The following is a 24,497-nucleotide window of genomic DNA, read 5'->3' as shown; positions in this document are numbered from 1 at the left end:
CTGCCAGAGACCCAGGAATGCTGGAGCTCTGGCTGTATTTTGGGGCTCAATTACTCCTGCTGACATTAGGACATGATCCTCATTCATTCTGTAACACATCAAGACACCACACAAGACCCAACACAATGGAAAACCAAATTCTAACAGCTGCCAGGTGTTGAGGTTTGGTATCAAGATACAAAGTCCCAGAGTAAAATTTTTAAGAGTTCCAAAGTTACAGTAGCTTTTCACAATATAGAAAAGTATGGCAAATGTAGCAAATAATTCTGGGAGAAGACAAACCTCCAGACTAAGGCCACCATCCTTCCCTGCTCCTCCGCTTCTGTCTCAGCCAGCTGATGACTCGCCTGCCCAGAGCAGGCTGGGAGGGACACCGCAGAGCACCGCTGCTGCTGCTCCACCTCACCCCAGCCGGAGATCAACCAGAGTTACCACTTATCTCCCAAAATGGGAGAAAAACCTTCCTTGTTTCTCAAAAACCTTAGACAGCTGAGGTAACAGAGCAGGAAAGGATATACCGAAAGAGGACCGAGGTACGTATGAGCAGAGACATCACTGAAGCACCACAAAGGATGAGATGGGGCAAAAAAAGATGAAACCCAGAAAAAAGGAGTCACCAGGAGAAAAGGAACCAAGATTTTCTGACTTCTGCCTAGTGTTAAACGAATGATGCAAACTGGCCTCCGAAATTAAGACCGTACATGAACTCAGTGTGAACTCTCTAAATTTGTCTTCTCCAGCCCCCGGTTGCTCACAGTCAGGCTTTTGCCAACTATAAGGAGCAAACAGAGGTACACTTAAAAGGTGTGAAATCCAGAACTGCTGCCAGGGAACCAGCCATTACATCACTTGGTATTACTTTATAGCACAGTTTGACTAACCTAACTTTCTCTACAGAAAATAGACTGGGGCAATCATTTCAGGATTGCACGGCAGTCTCGTAGGGGGAGAAGTGAAGATAAAGGACATTCACTCGCTTCTCCTCCAGTCTAGGAATTGGCCCCATTTTCACAAAGGTCAGTAGGAATATTCCCACTGATACCTGATCAAGTTTGACTAGACCCTCAACTACTAGCAAAAGACAGCGTTTAGTGGCTTAAATTTCTACTTCAAAAAAAAAGTGTAACAACTTTTTGTCTCAGTTTCTTCACCCAGAATAAAACTCATTAATCTCACAGGTGCTGTGAGGATGAATTTACTGAGGTTTATTTTAACAATTCCATAAAATAGAAACAGCCTGTGATATAACCCCCTCAAAATAAAATTATTCTTGCTTACAACTCAAAAAGATGTCTATTCCTCTATTACATGTCAAACGCAACTGATTCCAAAACTGCCTCTCGTACAAAACATCAATACAATTGAAGCAAGGACTGAAAAGTAATAATCATTATATCTGTACTTACTAACCCAGGGATTTTGAGTCTTGTTTGGAACATTAGGTTAGGTGGAGTCACGTGAATGGTAACTTTATTTCCCTTTTAATACTTTTTCAACAGTTATCAGGCGGGCCACCCGTGCCACAACATTAACAAGAATTCCTGATTTAGAGCTGATAAAATAGTAGCACATACAAATCACTGCCCTAACTGATGGTATTAAAAAACTAGAGTTTATCTAAGAACACAGCATGGAGGGTAACTGATCTCACATTTTAAAGAGTGATCAAAACTTTGCATTCAGATACCAGTAACAAAAACCCAAATCCATTTTTGGGGTTGTGCCACTGCAAAGGAGATTTAAGTCTTGCCTGATCTTCACTGAAATACCAAACAAAACGAAGCCTTTAAAAATCTGCTTTGGGGTCTTCTTTAAAATTAATATTGCTAGCCCCAATTCTTAGTGAGATAATACCTACAATACCTCGCCTAATGGATTCAAACCTATGCCGACACTCTGACCGCAAAAGACATCTCTGCCCAGCAATCATCCTTGCTATTTGCAAAAGCCTTTGAAGTATGCAAAGACTGAATACTGTTTCTTTCCCTGAAAATCCATCCACCGCTCCTACTATAAAAGGCTAAAGAGATAACTTCATTGACCTTAAGGTGAACAAGACGTGGAGCTGGCAATTTCCATCCTTCTGCTCGAGTACATGTTTTTGAAGGAGAATTACATGCAACTGCCTAACAGAAAGCAAATCTAATTAACTTGTACCTACTCATTCAGAGCCTCAAAGTCAAATTCATTGTGACACCGAGCAACACAAAGACAAATGTAAAAACATGCTTTTGCACAAAATTCAGACACGGTCTTTCATGTCACAGATGTATTTAGGACAATCTAATACAGACAAAGCCCAAACGTGAGAGGCACTCACCGACCTGAGGCTGCAAACCAGACATGTACTTGCGCTGCTGTGGTTGTATCAGAACCCGCTGGGAGAGGAAGAAGGTCTTGGGGATGCAAGATACTACACAAGCCCTGGTTTTAAACTAACTTCCACATATTAAAGTTTCAGGTTAGATCTTCCTCTTGGGACTTAATCTAATAATTGTAATATAGTAGGGTACTTATGTGATTGATGCTTTTTTCTACGTTACACACTTGGATTGATACTGTAAAACTACAGGAATTGTTCCACAACCTGTGTTACATTGCCTGTGGTGTAAGATGGATCTGTTAGTTAGCAGACAGCAGCAGCACAAAGCCTATCTTGCTCAAGTGGCAGAGAGCCCTGTTACTCTCTTGTGTACTGAAGGGGAATAAACCACATATTAAAAAAACCCACTAAACCAAAGGAGACCTACTCATGCCTCTTTCACACTCGCATAGTCCTGGAGCTACAAGCAGAAAAGCGAGAAGAGGAGGAGGAAAAGCTGCCCGGCGTAACACTCCTACTGTGCAGCTCCATGTCCGCCGTGACCATGTAACTGCAGGCTGCTGCCAACAGAGCAGCGCTGCTCTTCTCCTCCATCTCCAGCCACAATCTGCCCCACGAGATACAGTAATTGTGCAGCCCCAGGCTGAACCACACCACCTTTCTGTTCTGGACAAAAAGCAACTCACCAAATTTTCCAGCAGCTCAGTGCATCTGTGCTACACGCCTTACAGTCACACAGTCATCACATCCACTGCAAGGAAATGAGTGGAAACATGTTTATCAGCAGGAGAAAAGAGCGAGACCGTCCAGGAGCAGTGCATCATTAAATCAGGTTGGGCACAGCATGCAAATTATGCCTAGTTTCCTCTCCCAACCATATCAATGTATTCAGAATGAAGGGTGAATGTATTTCCTTACATTAGAGGATGACACAGGTGGTTTTATACTGAAAGGATCACGTCAAAAATAATCTGACACATTAAGAAGCCATCACCATGCCCATGCTGCTGGTACAGAAGGCAGCACCAGGAGGACAGGGTACCGCTTCAGCAGCCAGGATCTTCCCCGGCATCTCAGGAAGGCTCCCAAGAAGTGTCAAGCCTGACCAGGGAACACATGCTCAAATCCACGCACTGCAGAGCAAGAAAATCCTGAAGTGAGCTAAGCTGCACTGATAACACATTTTCATTTTTTCCCTTCTTCTAACATCGTCTCCTATTTTGTAACCAATGACCCAACCTCACAGGCTGCTGGAATAAACACTACCTGCTCTTTGCACTTGGCTAATAATATTAGGGTCTAATAATGTACACAATCTTGCCATGTTTCTAACAGCATGCAAACACTTTCCTCCCTTAGGAAACTGGCAATCAATGTTAACAGGCATACTTTCAAGAATTCGTAATGTATTTTAGGGTCTTGAAGGGCTGCCAGGGCTATTTTGGATACTGGCAATAGCATATATTCAATCTGTGCAGCGGAGGCTTCTTTGGCAGAAGAAACACCAGCCCCTTTTGCACCAGGGTGGTAAGGAAGACAGGGAACTTTTGCGTGCCATACAGCTGACCAAAGGGAAAGGGAGCTGGGAGACCTATAATCCAAACAAACACAGAGCTTTGGTGTCAAAGATGTCTAAGTTCTGGTGTCTCCAAAATTTAATGCACCAGATCCTCCACTTCAATTAAAAATAAATGCTGACTTACACTTGCGCTACACCTAGGCAGACACTGAAACCTTAGGGCTACAGAAGCAGCTGGCTTTCAGCACACTTTGAAAACAGAAGAAAAAAGCCCAATTATTATTGGACCCTATTTCTAAAATGTTACTTATTGAAATTAAAAAAGCAGTCACTGTTCCTTTATTTCATGCACTTTTAATAAAAGCAAAGGAAATGAGAGACAAAACTTTTTAAAAGAACACTAGAAAGTAAAATCTCCTTCTTATCCAATAGCTCAGGGATTTGTTTTCAAGCCTGAGCACTGAGGCTTGATTCCTACATCTGCTGGGAGGAATGTGAACACACATCTCCTCTCCCAGATCAGAATCATAACTATCAAATAGCATATTATAGCACAGCGTTTCCACCTCCGGACTGCGAAATTTTGTATTCATCCAGAGAATAGAAGAATGTCAACACTAGAAACTGCAAATAATTTTTTCCTAAAAACGTACAACAGCACAGTGGTTAAGCACAATCCACTAGGAAATGGATAATGGAAATTCAAATTACAGAGGCAAACAAAAGAGCTGAATGCTGCTCTACCTCAGCCTTGACGGATGGGTTATCCCTTGACTGAGTTTGACCTGAATTTTCACTTACAACAGCAAAGTAAACAGAAACCTAAATCCAACCCTATTATATCATTGTTGTCATCTTATACATAGACTGAAGAGTTTAAGAAATATGTACCTAAAAAGACTCCTAATCCAAATAATAATAATAAAATACCCTAAAACTGTTTGCTCCTGACTTTAACTTCTCAGTATGCTTAGTGAGCGCACACATCAGGTTAGAAAATCAGGTTAAATTTATTCAGGATTTCAATGTCTAGCTATGGGCGCTCATTTCACTAAATTATAATTTAGTGTCTATCCTAAATAACTTTTTTTTTTTTTTAAGAAAAAAAGAAACACAAATGCCTTTGTCTCACTATTCAGTAGATTTTTACAACTGTGACAAGACAGAAACCCAAAAAGAGCAGAAGTTCTAGCACATTCATTTCTTGCAACTGTTTCAGAGATATCTTTTTTTTATTTTTTTTTTAATACATGGAAATGCTTATGTTTGAATTTGTTACTGGATATGAAATTTAATGCAAACCAAAACTTTTTTCTGAAATAAAATGAAATCTGAATTCTATCTGAAACTGTATGAAAAAAAAAATTCAGCTTTTTAAAATAGACTCTTTAAAAGCTTCAAATCAGATCCATAAAATCATTCTATTTTGATGTTATTCCTTTTATTTTCACTAATATAAAGTTTCTACACCAAAACTGTTTCTGAGCAGATATGAACCTGTCTGAAGGTCTATTGATGTTCTGCTGCTCAATTGTCTTCAAGTATTTTCAAAAAGATCTGTCCCTCCCTTTCCTCCTTCTTTCTCCCTTTTCCTTCCATTTTAACAAATGTAGAACCTCCAAACTGAAAAAATATTTCACCAAAAACATACCCCAGCTCCGTTTCCCCGATACAGCACGTCCAATCTTCCACATGCTTGTGCTCCTCTCCAAGTAATTCCCATTTAGAGTTTTCACCTTTAAAATTGCTAGGATTTTGGCTTGCACCTTTAAGGCTGGTACGGACACACAGATCTCCTCGTTTGGGTTTGTGTGGTGGGGTTTTGGTAGCGGGGCAGGGGCTGCAGGGCCGGCTCCTGTGAGAAGCTGCTGGAAGCTTCCCCGGCTCCAAGTCGGACCCACCGCTGGCCCAGGCCGAGCCCGTCAGCGATGGCGGTAGCGCCTCTGGGAGAACAGAGTTAAGAGGGGAACCTGCAGCGGAGAGGGGAGCGGGACGTGAGAGGAACCCCTGTGCAGATCCCGAGGTCAGTGAGGAAGGAGGGGAGGAGGAGCGGGGCAGGAGGGGCTGCCCCCGCAGCCCGCGGTGAGGCGGCAGGCTGTCCCCCCCCAGCCCACGGAGGGGAGCGGGGGAGCAGATGCCCGTCTGCAGCCCGGGGAGAGAGGAGCCCACGCCGGAGCAGCGGGATGGATGCCCCCAAGATGGCCAGGACTCCAGGGGGAAGCCCGCGCTGGAGCAGGCTGTGCCTGAAGGACTGCAGCCCGCAGAAAGGACCCACGCCAGGGAAGTTTGGGAAGAACTGCAGCCCGTGGGAGGGACCCACGCTGGAGCAGGGGAAGAGTGAGGAGTCCTGCCCCCAGGAGGAAGGAGCGGCAGAGACAACGTGTGAGGAACTGACCCCAACCCCCATTCCCCGTCCCCCTGCACCGCTGGAGGGGAGAAGGGAGAGAATTCGGGAGTGAAGCTGTGCCCAGAAAGAAGGGAGGGGTGAGGGGAAGTTGTTTTAAGATTTGGTTTTACTTCTCATTATCCTTGTTTTGATTTGATTGGTAGTAAATTAAATCGAATTTGGGGTTTTTTTTCCCCAAGTTGAGCCTGTCTTTTGCCCATGACCATAAGTGGGGAGTGATCCCTCCCAGTCCTTGTCTCGACCCACAAGCTTTTCTCTATATTTTCTCTTCCTCATCCCACCAGGGCCGGGGGAGAGAAGTGAGCAAGCGGCTTCATGGTGCTCTGTTACCGGCTGGGCTTAAACCACAACATTTCCTTATAATGCAAAGGATTCTTCAGCTCCTACCTGAGGGTTCACTGTAAAGCCAAAGGATCCTTTTTGCAGGGTTCAACAGCATAAATTAAGCATCAGTGAAAAACCGAAAACAAATATCAGGCACATTTCCCACCTCTGCTACCTATTTCACAGAGAAATGACACCCCATCTGCCATTCCCATCAATCACAAACTTGTTAGCAAAGAGGCCAAAATTAATGTCCTGCCAGTAATCCAGCATCTGTAAGAAGTGAATGAGTTCCATCTTTTAGTCTTTAAAAACCAGCTTGCACCCAAGCCCACCAAAATCCAATTTTGGGCAAAAGACTGTTCTTTCACACTGAGGAGCGTAGCCAGTACCCTCTCCCATCGGTGAGTGCAGAGGCTGCCGCTGCTCGCCAGCCTCACTGGCTGCTTCACAGCCCCGAAATTAGACACCAGTAAATTAAACAACCTTGATAATAAATTAGGCATCTTTGCCATTGCATTATAAATTAGGAGGCAAGATGAGCATACGGTTTCTCTCCTCACGTGGCCTTCGACCAGTCAGGGGTGGTTAGCTGACCGCTCCTATTACCCACCGCCTTCCTGCAAGAATCAGGCAGCGGTGGGAGGCAGGGTGGTGGCAAAGCCCTGGCAGACCAGCAGCTCAGAGCCTGCTGCTAAAGCATGTCTTTGGATATCCCTCTCCTTGCCTCAGTTTTCCAGAAATTTAATTTGTATCTCTCATTGGTACTTACTCAACGGCGTTAGTCGAAATAGGAAAACTCGGCCAGGAAAATGAAAAAGCACAAATAAGGCACTTCTTTCCAGTTTTACAACAGATGCTTGGCTGCCTGCCAAACCCTGCTACAGGGTTATGTAAATGCATTTACTCTTCTTTATCAGTAGCCAAAATATCATCGCTCTAGTAAAGCTACATCTGCAAGATCGAGTCCATTCTTCAGAAGAATGGCAGCAAATATGCTGCACAACTGAATGAGAAGGACATTACCAGGGGATGCTTAAAGGGAGTCATTGTCATGGCTATTTGATATCAGTGGCACTCCAGCCCTGGAATTAAACACAGGTTGGATTTTAGGCTGGATTTTAGGTCCAAAAGGAGAAAGGAAAAGTATGTGATTATCTGGACACTGTAAGACAACGTCACCTTTTGTCCTCTATTCAATAAATGGACTTTTCTCCTGTATTTGGAGTAAGAGTAAGGGATGGGTCAGGCTTAGCTCTCTGCAGTAAATCTGAGACACAGCCTCAGCAGAAAAAGTCTGCCAGGAGGCGGCTAATGGAGTTGTACAGTCCCAAAAAGGGGGCTAGATCACCAAAAAAACAAACCAGAAAGGAGCAAGGGGTAGAGTCACTGAAACTAAAGCTCCAAGGACCCTCTGCACTGTCATCCAGAAATCCAGTGTATAACTCACACAGTAGCACAACGAAGAGAAAACATTTACAGAAACAGCATCTTCCATTCCCCTTTCTTACAGCGAATATAGCAGTGAGCGTGTGAGGATGAAATTTTAACAAAGTCAGGATCCCCTTCCCAGCGCCTCTGATAAGGAATGAGATACAAGAGGCAAAAGAACAGCTAACAAGTGTTAGCAGACATAAACCTGCTGCTGGTCGCATGGCAGCATAAATCACAAGTGACTCCATTAAACTCAAGCAGCTACAAGAGCATAAAATCTGTATATTTAGAATCAGCATATATTTAGAGACAAGTAATAAAGTCAAGATGTTAGAAACTGCTGGAACAGTTCACAAAGCTTGACTTTTTTCCAACCAATAAAAAAAACCCATACTTTGCTACAGGTGTAATAGGAGGGGGTAAGAAAAAGGCTAGAATGTATATTTTCACCTCAGTATGTGTGCAAAACTGCTGCAGACATTAACACAGGTAGAGAATTGGACATAAAATAACCCCTTCTCTCTGCAATTTGAGTTTGCGCAGGTGCCAGGAGCTATAGATTTCCTAGAAACAGATTGATTTCCACAAAATTCAGAAGCAGGATTTTTCAAGAACTTTTAATGCCCCTGAAAAACAGAACATAAGAAGTTCTCCAGAAATCCTGACTTTGTCAGAACTCAATCAATTTCTCAGTCATCTACAGCTCCTGGCACCTGCCCAAATCCAACCTGAAGTCAAATGGCTGAGCTTAGATAGCTTAAATTTAAATTGAGAGAAATAGAGAGAATAAATCCTTCCATTAGTTGCTGCACATTACTGTAACCTTCACATTTGAATTACAGCAAAGCAACCTACGTAGACTAAGAGAAATTGTTAGATTATCTAACAGATGAGGACAGAAATCAACAACCACTACCAAAGACAGACGTGCAAGTCACCTATCTTGTATCAGCATCCTAGAGTTACACCAAGATGGGAGTGCTCCTCAGTAAGCAGGAGGACAATCACAGGTTTGCTCACTGATCTATCTTTCCAAGAAATACCTTCTAGTAAATTCGCAAGACCAAACTTTTCAGACTTAGTTTATCCAGTGTTGATTTGTAAGAATGAAGGAGTTTAAGCTGGTGCAATTTTAGCCTCTTCTGCCAAATACATGCAGTACATGACTGAGAATGAAAACTCCCTCTCCCACAGCCAGGGCCCAGCAACAGTACAAAGTGATATATAATTCCATTTCCTCGATGTTTCCTCAAAACAACAAAAAAAAACCATAAGAGAATTATTAAAAACATAAAATGAATTAAACAGTCACAAATCGTAGAAGAATGCAAAATATTCAGCATATGCTAGCTTTACAAGAAGGGAATTAAATCAAAAAAAAAAAAAAAAAAAAGACTGTAAAGAAAACACATAAAAATTTGCATTTAATACTCAAGAAGGGGAGCACGTTTGCCGTGGTGCTGCCACACAGAGCAAGCGCTCCATCAAACTAACCCACTGGGGATGAAATAAAAGACGAAGCACCCTTACCTCAGCGCTGCGTTTTTTCCATCGCTCCTTACACACCTGACCTGCCTGGTTTGGTAACCGATCTCCACCTCCCGGGGACGGTGGTGGGGTTTATAGCCTTGAAGTCCAGGCGTGCTTCGCTCTCCAGAGTCCGAACGCAAATCCGACATAGTCCTCCCTGCCAGGTCGCCGTCTTTAGGATGGGGCAGCCGGCATTCACCCCACGACCCCACTCGGAGGCTGTAAGTGTGCTCCTCCTCCCCAAGAGGACAGACGGGAGCGCCGCAGGCTCTGGATTCGGTCAGATTTGGGCACGGGGCACCCCCATAGAGAGGGGGAGCGATGACCGCCCGCGTCCGGTGCTGCAAGCTCTTGGCGCAGCCCGTGCTGCACTGGGACCAGCCGGAGAACTGGGACACGACGCAGTCCCGCGGGCAGGGCACCAGGCAGGCTTGCTCGGCGGGTGGCTGCGGCGTGAAATACTCACATATTTCGTTGGCGACAACGGTTCTGTTCAGCTTCTGGAGGCAGCGGACGCTCCGGTGCTGCAGCCCGTGTTGTGCGGTGACACAAGCCTCGGCTCTCACCTCACCGCCAGCAAAGGGGACGAGCCCACACCTGTCCCATCCCGAAACTTCCCACTCGAACAGCTCCAGGTGCCAGTCGCAGACTTTAAAGCACCTCCTCTGGCTTTCGGGCTTGTCCTTCTGGTTGCAGTTCGCGTGGTACGTTGTCCAGCCCTCCGCGTGGGTGCACCAGACGGCCCGACTCCGAATGCCCCCCAAGCCGCAGTCCCCTACGCACCGGCCCCAGTGACCTGCAAAAGAGGGGGTGTTGAGAAATGCCGTGCAATACGCCTGCCACAGATCTGTCCTGATGCCCGGTAGCAGCCAAACCATACCCTGCCCGTGTATTGAAAAGTAGAAAACTACCTGCTAGTCCCTAAAATTGGTTAAATGCTTCCTAAAGGCTGCAAGTCACTTCTCCTCCCAGTGTACTCACATCACTAGATCACTCAGAGAAACTTGTGGGGGGAAAAAAAAAAAATGCCCCGCAACATTTCAAATTAAAGGCAGGCCAGGCACATTTCTGTAGCAGTAAAATGCATCCCAAAGCCTGAGGAAATATGAATATTTAATTTCACTTGTACAAATGAATATAAAAATGATCATAAAGGAACAATAATCTAATAGGAAAAGAAAGTCAAGTTAGATAAGAGGAAAACAGTCTTAATAGAGCAATTAGTCAATGGAATAAACTGCACTGGGAAGCAGCTGAATCATCATCCGCAGTGATAAAACGGTGAGGATAAATACTATGAAAATAAGAGCATACTCTTAACAAGAGTTCGAAATGGAGGAACTGACTTAATGTGATAGCGTATGTACTGCAGGACAGGTCCCGCAGGCTGCCGCTCTGACAGCAGAGCCCCGATAGCAGAGAAGGCATCTCACGTGCATCGACTTCTGAATTACCCTGGGATGTACCTCGAGCAAGTTGTTTCCATTTGCAGCACGTGGCACTATACGAGGTGCTAAAACTAGCCATTCAGGAAGGAAATTAAATAAAAATTAAACCCAGCGATGTCATTTTTAGGTCTGGAGCACATGAATATATGTATGTAATCGTGTGAATCTTATTTGAGGATTTTCAAGTGAACATAATCAGACAAGGCTAAATAAAAAGATTCTTCTGTGACAATATTATTCGAGAAAAATACACCAAGCCAAAAAAAATAATCTGAGGGCTATAAAGTACAAAATTGCTTACGAACAGAAAAGAAAAGGTAGAGAAAAGCACGGGGGCCAAGTCTTAACATACTAAAGCGATTTTGATGATTGTGTCTCAAGTGCCTCTCATCTCATTTCTAAGTTTAAAAACTTTCCAATACCTCATAACAGAGCCATTTCACTCAGTAAGAACACTGCACCTAGAATTCTTGCTTGAAAATACACTGCGACTACCCTATCCTTTGTATTTTTTCAAGGCAGAAAATGAACTTACAATAGGTTAATTTATATTAAGAAATGCTTCTCCAGTCAAGTTTTTTAAAATTGATTTTAAAACTACCAGAATCAGTTACATGCTTACACTGCAAAACCAAACACACACATAAAAGCCGAAAACAGCCCCATAATGGCTGCAATTATATTGCCAGGTATTTCATCCAGCTGATGGAGTTTTTGTTGGTAAACCCATTGTTCTTTCTTCATGAATAGAGGAGTTAATCCTCCAGAGCCAGGGGCCTCACATTGTGTAATAAAAACCAAAAATAAATAAATAAAAATTCCTGTCCTTTTTTCATTGTTAATAAAGGGGGAAAAGTAAATAGGCATCAGATATAGCCGAGCTTCTCCGCCAACACATCCCACGCTCTTGCCATGTCCTTTCTGCGGGCACTCCTCCCTCCTCATCCTCCAGACCAGGACTGAGACCCTACCCACGGTCTGGCACCTTCTCCCGTGGCGGACAGGCAGGGGTGAAGAAGGGTTTTCAGGGTCGTCAGGGTTTAGACAGCTCCGGCTTTTGTTGAATCCTTCAGGCTATGTGAAAAATCTTTGTCCCTTTTATGCCTCTGTTTCATGCCAAATGATATCAGTCCAAGGTAAGGAGTCAGCTGTAACACGTATCTTCAATGGGAAAAGGCAGCATCAAACTATACTGTGCTCTACAAACTGTACTACACTAATGACAGGCTTTCGACAGAATCCAACGTGCTTAAAAACTGAATATTCAAAAATATGAATCTTTAAACATGCTTTTGAAGTTCAGTTACATGAAGAGGTCCATTGACAATTTAACTGTTCATCCTTGATACTTTACCCTTGATCTAAAAGAATATTCTTATACAAATGCCAACAAGATTCAAAACCAGACATCGGATTATGTATATACTGTCATCTTACTAAAAATAGTAGTCAAAATTCAAACCTCAAGTACTAGGTAGATTTTTATTAACAGAGCAAAGTAATTACCACAAAGACTAAGCATCGCAATGTAATTGTATTATGAGCTTTTTTCAGCATTTATTCCTCTGAAGCGGTTCAGCAAAGGCAGTGTAATTTTTTGAGGTGTGGAAGTTTCAGTACAGGGGAAGTTTGGTTTTCACCAGTTTGTTATTAAAGCAAAAATTCCAGAGTAATACTGTTTCACTATAGCATTGAGCATAACAGTATTTTACTCATCAGTAGGACCTTGAAACACATTAGACCAATTAAGGACTTACAACTTATTTCTTAAGATAGCAAATAGCATCAAAAATAGCACTAAACCCCCCCATGGAGTAATACAAAGGAGTTGTAGCAGAAGACTGGCCAAATTACAATCACCAAACCTACCACCACTCTTTCACTACTGCACAGAACTCATCTCGTTGGTACTTTTTACACATTTTTGGGTGTTGTTTATGAACTACTCTATGTAATAGCTGCAAATTTACCAATCCTTACAGTAACAGGATAGAGAGAGATGCAGCAGAAACCAGAAGCAAGAAGTGGCCATTATTTAATGTCAGATGTGAATTTAGAATGAAAAATTACCAAAAAAAAAAAAAGTAAGCAAGAACTCATAAGTAATTACACTATGTTAGACACATCACAATTTGCAATTATTCTCTGGCAAACATGCTAAAAACGCAGCCTGCTCTCGGCATACCAAAAAAAGAAGCATGAAAAACAAGGTTAAAAATCAGATGCAAATCCCATTACTATAGATTTTTTTCACTTCCTGATGATCTCTTCAGGACGCGGCAGTAAACTTATCCACAATGTTTCATTGCTTAGTTAAATATCCTGTTCAGTAGCTGAAATGAGGAGAAGGATGTAAATACTTCCTAGTCAATAGTCTGCTTTGTAATTAGAATTTAATTATTTTTAGAAGAGTCATGTTAAATTTACACTTTTCTTGAAATAAATCTGAGTCAATTAAAAGAAACATCTCAGCACAATGTGAATGATAATCTTAACTCCATTTTATTAAAAACCCACTGGAATTTAGGCATCAAAAGCCTAAACTGCAGAAAGATGTTTTATAACTCCCCATCTACAATGGGAGGCCACTGGTAATTAAAGCAGAAGACTAAACAAAACGAAATATATTTCACAGTGATCTGTCTATAGAAAGTACAAAAAGATAAAGATAAAGGATAGATCTCATCCATCTCCTAACCATTGTAACCTAATCAGATACTGGGTGGATGTTTGATCTCCTAACAGCAGGACACAGGTGGTGAAGGAGACACTGTGGACGTACGATGAAACAGGGGAGCTCCCAGCTTCAGAAATGAAAAGTCAAGCAAAAGTTGCTTGACTTGTACAAAAATTGTAAGAGGCAGTGAGATGTCTTTGTTTATGGAAAACTGTAAACAAAGACATCCTACTGTCTCTTACAAGACATCTATAACACTACAAGTAATAATGACATGGAAGGGATTAATAAATCAAGACAATCTAATAAAGAAAAACTACATATTGTTCTGTTTGCCATCTTTTATTGGCCAGAAAGAGTACTGTACTATCATCCCATACAGCTTCTCTAATCCTGTTAAAAGCAAGCAGTAACACAGCAATTGTAGTTTACTTGGTGTAGTGTGCACTGATTCGCTCTTCCTGCCTGCAAGACCTACCTACAACTATGCAATAATTATGTCTGAAAGGATACAGTGACATCTGCTCTTTGACACACAGGTCATACAAGCATAAGGCAAGCAGGCTATTCAGACAATAATTACATGTTACAGACAAAATGAAACATCACTAAACATCAAACCTGAAATAGGAATCCCAATAAGAGCTGCTTAATAAGTATGTTAGGGCTTAATAAGGATTGCTACAATAATTATGCTCTGTTTAATGTGACATTTAGCTTAATTGCAACCATTTCACCATCTGAGAATTCATTCAACAATAAGCATCTTCCACAATTATTCTGTGCCTGTAGCTATGTACTAATTTGCAAACTTAGGACAAGATCAGCAATCAGTTAAATAGAGTATTGTGTTAGGAATTTATTTCAAACAGGTAATAGGTATGCTCCAAGTCACATCTGATACATAAAACAGTGAAGGAGCACTGAAAAAATTAACGGACAATCACTGGAATAGTCGTCCTATTTTCTACACTTTTTTATTTTGTCTTTCAGTTTAAGTATCAAATTTAGGAGCAATTGTTCTAGACCTTAACAATTTGTTTTTAAACAGAATCTCCTAATTCTTAGACAAAGATCCCCAAATATCATAACAGAGACATACGACTTCATTAATTCCTGGCTGAGGAATAACTCTACCAGACGTGATTGTAACTCCAGAAGATCACTGCAGTGTCCGCTTTAATTGAATGCTTCTGCTTGAAATGTCACATAACCACTCTGGATGTCATTCTAGCATTCTTCCACCAGAGCATGTTTATATGAAATGAAAGTTCCAAGTCATTCTGCGATTTCTGAGAACGGGTAACAACTGAGTCAGACATTACAACCAATTAATCTTAACTATTAGTAACAGCGGCAAAATGTAAGTTCCACTGAATTGGTTTCCTCAGAATTGGTTATTTTATGAGAAGTTTTTATGAGATTTATGTAATTTTATGTGATTTTATGAGACTTGGACATATATTTATTATGAACCAAACTGTCAAAAGATCGTATGAACTACCACTATTGGTTTTTTTTGGCACGATGCAAAGACATTCCATATTATGCCAAGAAAAATATTTGTAATGATTCGGACAAAGACCTTACTATGCTGATGAAAGCCGTACTATTTGCCCATCATGCTCTCTCCATGTCAGTGTACACAGTCCAGTCACATCTTTTCTTGCAGACTAAACAGACTAAAATCTTTGGGACCAGCTCCATAGAGAGTCTAGGATACCAGATCTGATAGGTTTAGGTATTTTATATTACAAAGTAGTATTAGTATAGCTGTTGTTCGCGTAACTACCCGCTCCCCTGCTTTATGGAAGAGCCCTCCTGTATGCCTGCCCTGCACCTACTGCCACATCTCAGCCAAAATACAGCTTTTCTTCCTTGCCTGTACTTAACTATCTCAATTATTTTGCTATTTATTATTAACAGCAATTCAGTAAAACACTTTCTACTATAATCTGTCTGAAAGATGCTATACAAAATAAAAGACTATTGTACTATTTGCAATGTGTCACGCAGGCCATATAAAATTCCTCTGATTCCTGGGATTAATTTTAAATACCTGCAGCACTTTTTTAAACTTTCATGACCTACACAAATGAGTAATTCAGCAACTTAGTTATTCATCTTATTTTAGATCTGAATAAAAGTGAAGTTTAGTGACTTATAGCCATGCAGCAGTTTGTTCCAATTTTACATTTCAGGTTTTTCCCTTATTATCCACATGCAGTAACACTCAAGACACTCTCCAGCAAGAAAGACATTCTGCAGCAAAATGTAATGAACACTGCTGTTTATGAAAATTCAGTGATTTACTAACCCCTTGGCATTTGAAGGCAGGACTTCTCAATATTAAGCACTGATGTAAACTGCATTAGCTGAGCTACTCAATCATGTGCCCACACCCCAGAGATGGCCCAAGGAAAAATATTCTTTTCAACTCTCAGTTAAAAAAATAAAAAAACCCAACCCACATATTCCAAAACATTTCTGCAATACTCATCCGACACAATTTGAGGGTTCGTGAGAACAGATTTCTTGCCTTGATAGCAGCTGACATTAGGAGATGAGGCCATAACAGATATAAATTTATGTATACTATAAAAACAAAAAGTATAAATAGATGTTATCAGTAGATTACAACTATGAGTAGTTTACTGCATATGAGATTAAAAACATCTCAGTACTGGATTATAGATAGTTATAATCAAACTCTGACCTTTTTAAAATTCCAAACATCTATGAAAACCAATTCCTTTTAAAACATAACAGCCTTTATAAGTTGTTTGTAAATGTAACTTTAATAGAAAAAGCAGCTGAGAAATGTTTCTTCGGTCACTCCACCTTGACTTTGGGGCTTATATTCCCCAACGGGAACTGTTATTTCCCTGTGAAAAACATCCAGAATCAATACAACACCAGTTACGCAGCATCTCCTGCAACACAAACCGCCCAGCTTACCAGTGGGGAACCAGAGAGAATACGTGGGCATTGCTGGACACCCAACTTAACGATACCTTCTTCTGATCCCGAGCCTCCTCTCTAGTTATGTTTAAATCTTCTCCCCAGCCCATAGGAAAGCTCAGACCCCTTCAAGCACAACCAGGTAAGAAGTCAAGGAGGTCCATTCTGATATTTGCAGGGAAGCGGAAGGGAGCTTGATATATTTGTGACTGGGATTATTTCATATTTGCCTGTAGGAACTGGGTGATTCAGAAGGCCCACTCCAGTTTTATACAGGTCCTTACACTGCCGGTTTAACACCAGCAAGCTTTGCACAAGGCTTTTTCTGCTTTGCCGTACGCCGGCTCCCCCTCGCCGCCCTTTACGCAGGCAGTCGCTCCGAGTCATTTCTCCAGCGTGCAAAGCCCAGGTTTCACTCCAGGTCCACCTTCTTGCTAGTAGCCCAGCAACGGGTAGGATCCCTGCAGAGGCGATACACTCGGCTTTGGAAGAGACCGCCTCGTCCGCATCTCCGCAAGGAACCTTACCAAACAACGTCAAGATGGGCACTAACGGACCCCTAAAGGAACCGCACCAGGACGCTCGCTGGCAAAGGTTCGCTGCTCCGAGATGGGGACTCGGTGGTGGGCCAGCTCGGGGCCAAGCACTGCCAGCGCTTCGACGTCTGCTTGGTATTCGAGCTCCGAGACACAAAGAGAATTCTCGTATTAGCTCTGCAGTAATTCGTTCCCTGGAGAACACCAGAGATACTGCCATCCCTTCTTCCAAATTGTGACAACTGCGGTTTCTAATTTTCTTACTCTTTCATGAAGCTTAAATTATATTTGTTCATTGAAATAATAGCAACGTTCTGTTTTTCAAAACTAAAAATTTAAATAATTTTTTTCACAAAAAAAATTGTTTCACAGAAGAAGTTGTGAAATAATACTGCAATCGGCACACCTGCAAAACCTTTCTGAAGTGTCAGAATTTACTTCACAGGCACATAATCACAGAAACGTGCACATCCCTCTCCAGACATCATTTTAAGGGAGAACTACATTTTTCCTGCTCAGCTTCATGCTATTCCCAACTTACATATTTTATAACCCACTACAGCACAGAAGCCAGCATACTTTTTCAGATACTACAGCAATCAATACACCATGGTAAAAGAATCGAAATCCAGAACAGCACACCGAGGTGCTACCAAGTCCGGCTGGGGTTAAATGGTGGAACTGCATTAAATCTCCCTCCGTCTCCTGCAGAGCTGGTGTGTACACACCTACAGATGTGTTACAGATGTGTTAGTGGGGGATATTCTCCAGATGGGACCTGTGATGAGCCTCAGCTGGGGCAGCCCCTCTGCCCATGGGTACTCCCCGTGCTCCGGAGCAAAAGTGGGGCTGCCCAAAGCTCTTGGAACACAAAAGGCAGATGGTAAAATATAGACACCGTGTTCTTGTACAGAAATACCTTCTCAATCGTATGGGCCAGACAGTCATTATTCTTAATAAGCATTATAGAAGAGCTATACAATGGGCAGGATTTCCCATGGTGCCCGAACTGCTGCTAATTAGTATTTCTGCATAGATGGAGAACACAGATGATAACAATTCCCTGGCAACAGATAGCATAATTAATTCATGTGAAAAGTACTATTTTTAAATATGTGCACAATCAATTTTATAAAAACCGGACAGAGGTTATTGTAGAACTATACAACCTGCTTTTACTGGGCTTTTTTTTTTTTTTTTATTTACAGTCCATATTTAATTATCCACTTCTAATTATTTATAATTACATTACCACTTGCTCTAGGCACTCTTCTTAAATGCGCCAGATTCTAGAGGCAAAGTATTTAGGAAAAGTACAATTCTCTGCAATACTTGGAATAAACAATACGAGCACCTATGCCAAAGTTTGGAATGATAAGTGTTCTCCAGCAGTACATCAATCTGCTTGTCTCGCAGACGCTGTGAGCACAGGCTGCTGACAGGAGGAATGGCTGAGTGTTGAGCAGCGTCTAATCAATCTAAGAGGGCCAAAGAGTTTAAGTTTCCAGACAGTGTAAATCAGGATGAAGGACTTTAAGATGCAAGTGGTTTTCACTTCAGGGAGAATGACAGGCATACAGCAAATACTAAAAAAACCCACCCCACACCAAACAAAAACAACTGGAAAAAAACCAAACAAACAAACCAAAACCACCCCAAAGAAACTAAATAACTAAATTCAATTCACAAAAATTCATGGGGAGGGCAGGAAATGTAAAAGGAAGGCAATGACAAAGACATTAATTTCCAAATTGAAATAATCTCCCATCACATCATAAATTCAGCTTCTTGATTGCAAGGTCCACAAGAACAGAATAACTAAAATACTTGAGTTTGCACTCAAAGAACATGATCACATTACCTCGTTCAGATTTGCAGGTGTTAAGATTAGAAAAATCTTGAGAATCTTGTGACGAGAATTACAAAATATAAGTAAGCATAGCATACCTAGATAGGTATGTGAAGAAAGAAAAATCTCCATCCCATCTGGAGGCATATTTTGCCAGGCATCGTTCCAGATGACTACAAATGCAGGTGGGTGAAAGCAAAATATTGTCAGATTAAGATCTGTACATCAGGCCAGGCTGAGATACAGGAATCTTATGAACAGGTTGTACTATCCTGTGATGCTTTTGAACTTTTCTTTTTTTTTTTTTTTTTTAAACTAGCACATTAGACATATTTAGTTGCTGGAGCGCAGAACATGGCATTCAACTACACCCCCTCCAGAGAAACAGCCCCTCTGCTGCAGTGCTTCTCTGCAAACCTGCCTCCCAAATGAGAAGCAGCAAAACCTAGAACCAGGGCAATAAAGCATCATAACTTAAAGAGCAATTTTCTACTTATTTTATTTTTTAATTTAGTTTTTTCCTTTTCCAGCTGACTTAGATTCCTTGGAGCAAAAGCCAGTAACGCTCTAAGGATAAACAGAGAAGAGAGGTAGTCTTGCCCATGAATGCGTGTCAGTACATTAACACGAGCCCAAGCGTTTCACGTCCTGCAGCGGGCAGAGCCCTAACCCACGGTCCCTGGGTGGGAACAAGCACGTCGGGAAGGGGCAGAGTTTGGCGTTGGTTTTTTTTCTTTTCAATATCTACACTGCTGAAATAAAGACAACTGAAAATAGAACATCAGTTCCAATAATTTAAAGATGGAAGTGTTCGAACATCAAATCGCGTCCTAAAATTATTCAGAGGTCAGCCTTACAATACTGGTAGATCTTCGCTTCCTTTTTGGCAGATGGTTTGCTCACGTTATTCTGAATTTACAGTGGTTACATATTTCTGAATAGTCTACAGCTATCACTGAAATCCTAACAGGCGTGCACCTTTACATACATTTTCACAAGCTTCAGCACAAAGGATAAAACCATGTCCTTGGAGATGTTTAAACAGCTGAGAATATATATCCTGAAGATGAGTTTGCTAGCATAGACCCACATTTCTTTTGAAAACCACTAAGAGATGTGGCAGGGTGCAGGGAGCATTCAGGTCCTGCTGGGGCTGTTTGCTGAGCAGACATGAACAATTCTGAACTTGGAAATCTGGTCACTGTTGCCATAAAAGATATCACGCTATGATTTTTTGAAGTAAAAGAATGGTAACATGGAAAAATATCAGTTACAGATGCACATATGCTGTACACGTATTTTACATCCAAACGTAAGCACCTGCGTTTATGATGTTAGCCCACGCTTTGCAACTGAAGTTTTTTAGAAACAAACGTTCTTATACATAAGTAATCATTTAACAAGGCCTCAGAAAATGCAGCCCTTAATAGATTTAATTAACAGGTTAATGATGTGCATAGCATGCATGCTCTCAAAAGCAAAGATTTTCACATTAAGCTTGTTTCTGTTTCACAGAAGCAGCTTTCTGTAGAATATCTGTGCTAATGTAATTACACATCTGGTACTTCTGCTGCTTTCAATTGCAGAGATATTTATAAACAGTGCTACTAATTTACACAAGAGTACCTAGCTGTTCTAATGTTTTACACTACAAATAAAGATATTTGCATGAAAATTCAACTGGAAAGAGTTCTCTTTTGTAGCCCTGAGTTGTTAGAGTGAATATATAAAATTATCATTTAGCTTGCAAAATAAATCTAACACTTACACTATTGTCATGAATGCCTGGGAAACCTACACAAACTAAGCATGCCTCAAGTTCACCTTGATATAAAGGGGTTAAGCACAAATTTTTAGACAGTTTTTAGACAGCACGGGTAATCATCTTTGTTCCACTGTGTCACCAACATGGCAAAACTAATGTTTTAAATACCATTTCTTGGCAATGTTCATTCATCATCCTCACTGTAACTGGGAAAAGCTCAAAAACCAGGCCAGAATAATGGAAATCCCACATTATCTCTACCAGTATTGTCAAGAAAATGCAGTGGTTATTAATTTAAATATGCTTCAAAGAACAAACGATCACAACTTCAAACACGATTCAAAAAGATAAAAAGCCATTCCTGCCTCAAGCTGCTTTCAGTTCAATTTAGGTCACATTTAGGTTCATCATGATAGCACCTGAAATCCCACAACTTACTAAATATTGACAGAAGATGCTGCTGCCCTAAGTGTTTCATCAAAGGAGCAGATGAGCCCCAAGTCCTGATGGGGCATTACTGAAAGGCGATGCTATCAAAGTAACCTTTCAACACTTGTGTGCTCAAGCTCAGGAATGCCTGCATGGGAGAAAAGATAAGCCAGGACAATGGACTCCTTTCTGCTTCATATTTTAAGGCACATCCAATTAAGAAAAATCATAAATTATTTAATAAAAGGAAAAGAATATATGTGTGAATGTGTGTAACTTTGCTGTCAAATATATCTATATACACACATACATACATGCTATGAGATACTATATTCAAATTATCCCATTTTGCTCATATTTTGGACTCAATGAGTGTTTTTGCACTCAGTCTGTACCCAATGCAAGAGAAGTGTATGTAAAATGTCATGATTGCCGTATCGTGGCTTCTGCAATACTGGAGCCAGATCCTCATCCTTCTCTGAGGAAACACTTCCAGTGTCTTGGAGGTCACAATGGAGGCTGTGGATACTTTTGAAAATGACATGATGACAGGCGCTGGACAAAACACTGAAATCTGTTCATCCAATTACTCCAAACTCCCTGACAGTAATCTGGACAGGCAGAACGATGAGTGATTTTGGGGGACAGGGGAATAAAAACACTTAGCTAATACTCCTGAACCACAGATTTCAAAAGGCTTTTAGTTTTGCCTCTTTTATACAAGTAAGCTGTTTCCATATGAACCAGCTCATTAGTATGTCCTAGCTGTTCATTAACCAGTACATAGAGATTCAGTATCACCATAAGAAAACAACAAACTGTTACAGAAAGAGCTTTCTTGAGAAACGGAGTGGGCTACCTGGCCTCTTCCAGAAGAAAATCCACCTCTCAGTCTTCTCCCCAGGCAGGTTTAAAGAATTACAAAGTTCACAGCAAAGTTGGCGTATCCATCCACAAACTACAGCATTAATAAATCTGTCTACACCCTCAACTGATGGACAACACTCAGCTGTAGATAAATCAGACTGGTAGTTCTGTGAAATAAGATAAATCGGTTCTTCCACTAAGGATACTGAAATAACTGTTCTTAATTGAGTTTTAATTGCACTGGGCATTCTTTAATTCAATCAGGCCACTTGGAAATAGTCTTCTATTAGAAATGTCTATTCCCTTCTTAGGATTCCCATAATAAACATTATTCAGAATATTCCGAAGTAAATAAAGCCAATTTGATTTGAGATCCTTTTAACAGTAAGCCACATATTTTATACCTACAAATAGAAATGACTGGTCGAATGGCAGAAATCAATGCAGAAAAGGGAGCTAAGAAAATGTAATCCATATTAATTACATGTTAAAAATATTTACAGTCTGTCCTATCTGAAGTTTAGAAATTCAAGATATTCCTCATCTTTGAAAATTGACCTTAAATGACTCAAATTCTTTCTCAGATGATGAAGAAAGATTTTTAGTTTACATCAAATCTCTATATTACTGCAGATGTAGAAAGTTGGTTCCAAAAAGTATAGACAGAACACAGGTATATGGCTACTGATGTCCATTATCTTCAGGTGTTTTTAAAACAAACAAACAAAATTTAGATTTCTTTAAAGAATATTTACTGTTCCCAAGACGCGTTTTTTAAAAATTCTTTCTTACACTAAAACCGGTATGCTAAATTTAAACTGCTTCTACTTTAGTCCCTTAAGAATAAAGGAGAGGCAAATATCTCCTGGACCTCTGAGCTTAGTCACTACGAAGGTAATGTAGGCAGGTTTGTCATCGATTCTTGTACTTAAAGATCTCAAACAGCTCCGTCAGTTAGACCAGTTAGGTTTATTGCCCCATCACTCTTCCCAAACCATTTCACTGCACCATCTTCCTACTCTCCCAAGTATTCTAACTTAAACCAATAAAACAATCTTGACAGGCAAACTAAGCAACTCAGTACTTTCCTACATTAATTTTTACACATGCAAATAAACATTATTAATGATTACTCAGGCAACATTTCCATTCATCTAAGTTTGTCTGGTTACAACAGTTGCTGCCCAAAGAATTTTCCCTTGATAATGACAGATGTGTGATCACACACCATATCCATGTGATAGCCTTATTTATTTCCACACGCAATCAGTTTCCACCAGACTAAGAAAGCAGAAGCTTCCCACTATGCATGAGACAGCATCGCATCAAACTCTGCAATAAAGCAAGAGAATAAGACAGTGTATGTAGTCCTAAACTAAGTTTCTCCAACAGCATCATTTTCAGGACCTTTTTCTGGATCACATTTCCCTGTACCTTCTTTGCTGTTCAGGACAACTTCCCACAGGATCCTACCTCCCTGGGCAAGTTAAAGTCCATGCTTCCAAGATGAAGGAAGGACCTTTAATCCACTACTTTCCTTCCTCACTCCCCTCAGGATCTTACACTCCACCATCTCATGGTTACTGTGGCCAAGGCTATTGACTACCACATTCCTGAACAGTTCCTCTTTAACTGCAAATAGTCCACCTAGCAGATCATCACCATAGTTGGCTTGTCCAGCACCTGCATACAAAGGACGTCATGTAGAGGAGTAGAGGCAGGGAATGATACACGATGGGGTGCAGGCTGGCACTGGGGACCTCACCACTACTGCTAACTCACTAGTGGTCAGTTAGAGAAATGTACACCTGGAGCTCGACAAAACTGTTTAGGGGAGTTAAAAAAAATAAAAATTAAAAACAAAAACAAAAACAAAAACAAAAAACAAAACAACAAAACACACATGGTAACATGGACCAGTGAAGACAGAGAAAGGAAATTAATATGACCCCCTGTGGATCCTACAGTGAGGAAGAAGAAACCATCAACATGAACATCTTGTTCCTCCTGGGAAAAGACTCCAGATGCTGACAACCCACCACCACCAGGATGAAACCATGAACTTTAGGACGCACAGCAGCGAGGCAAAAGTAACACCAGGAAAGGTGCAGAAACTGAGAAATGTGTGTATAACAACTTTAACTGAATTACTCTTCTTGCTTTTTCTGTAACAATTAGATCTGGACTAATAATGATTAGACTCTTAGGATCTCAGCTATAATAACAATACTTAATTGGCTATATTTATAGCTAAGGTGTGGTGAGAAAAATTTACCTTGAAACAGACACACTTCAACTTCTATGAGATGGACTCTCTTTCTCGGCCCATGCAGATCTGTGGATTTTCATTCCTGCAACCGCAGTCCCAAGCGCTAGCACTACCGCAAATAAACAAGACGAAGAATCACATTCTCCCAAACCAGACCGA

At 41.1% G+C, this 24,497-nt stretch overlaps 1 protein-coding gene across 2 annotated transcripts in view; it reads right to left on the bottom strand.

Moving 5' to 3' along the window:
- Nucleotides 1-24,497, bottom strand: part of THSD7B (thrombospondin type 1 domain containing 7B) — a 549,934-nt gene that overhangs the window by 209,385 nt on the left and 316,052 nt on the right. For both annotated transcript variants that reach the window (XM_030018353.2, XM_030018354.2), the window contains one exon: nt 9,538-10,333. In XM_030018353.2, the coding sequence (XP_029874213.1) occupies nt 9,538-10,333 (796 nt within the window). The remainder of the gene's footprint in view (nt 1-9,537; nt 10,334-24,497) is intronic.

The sequence above is a fragment of the Aquila chrysaetos genome, chromosome 6 (genome assembly GCF_900496995.4).
Source record: "Aquila chrysaetos chrysaetos chromosome 6, bAquChr1.4, whole genome shotgun sequence".
Classification (NCBI taxonomy): Eukaryota; Metazoa; Chordata; class Aves; order Accipitriformes; family Accipitridae; genus Aquila; species Aquila chrysaetos.
This window is presented reverse-complemented; position numbering and strand designations above follow the sequence as displayed.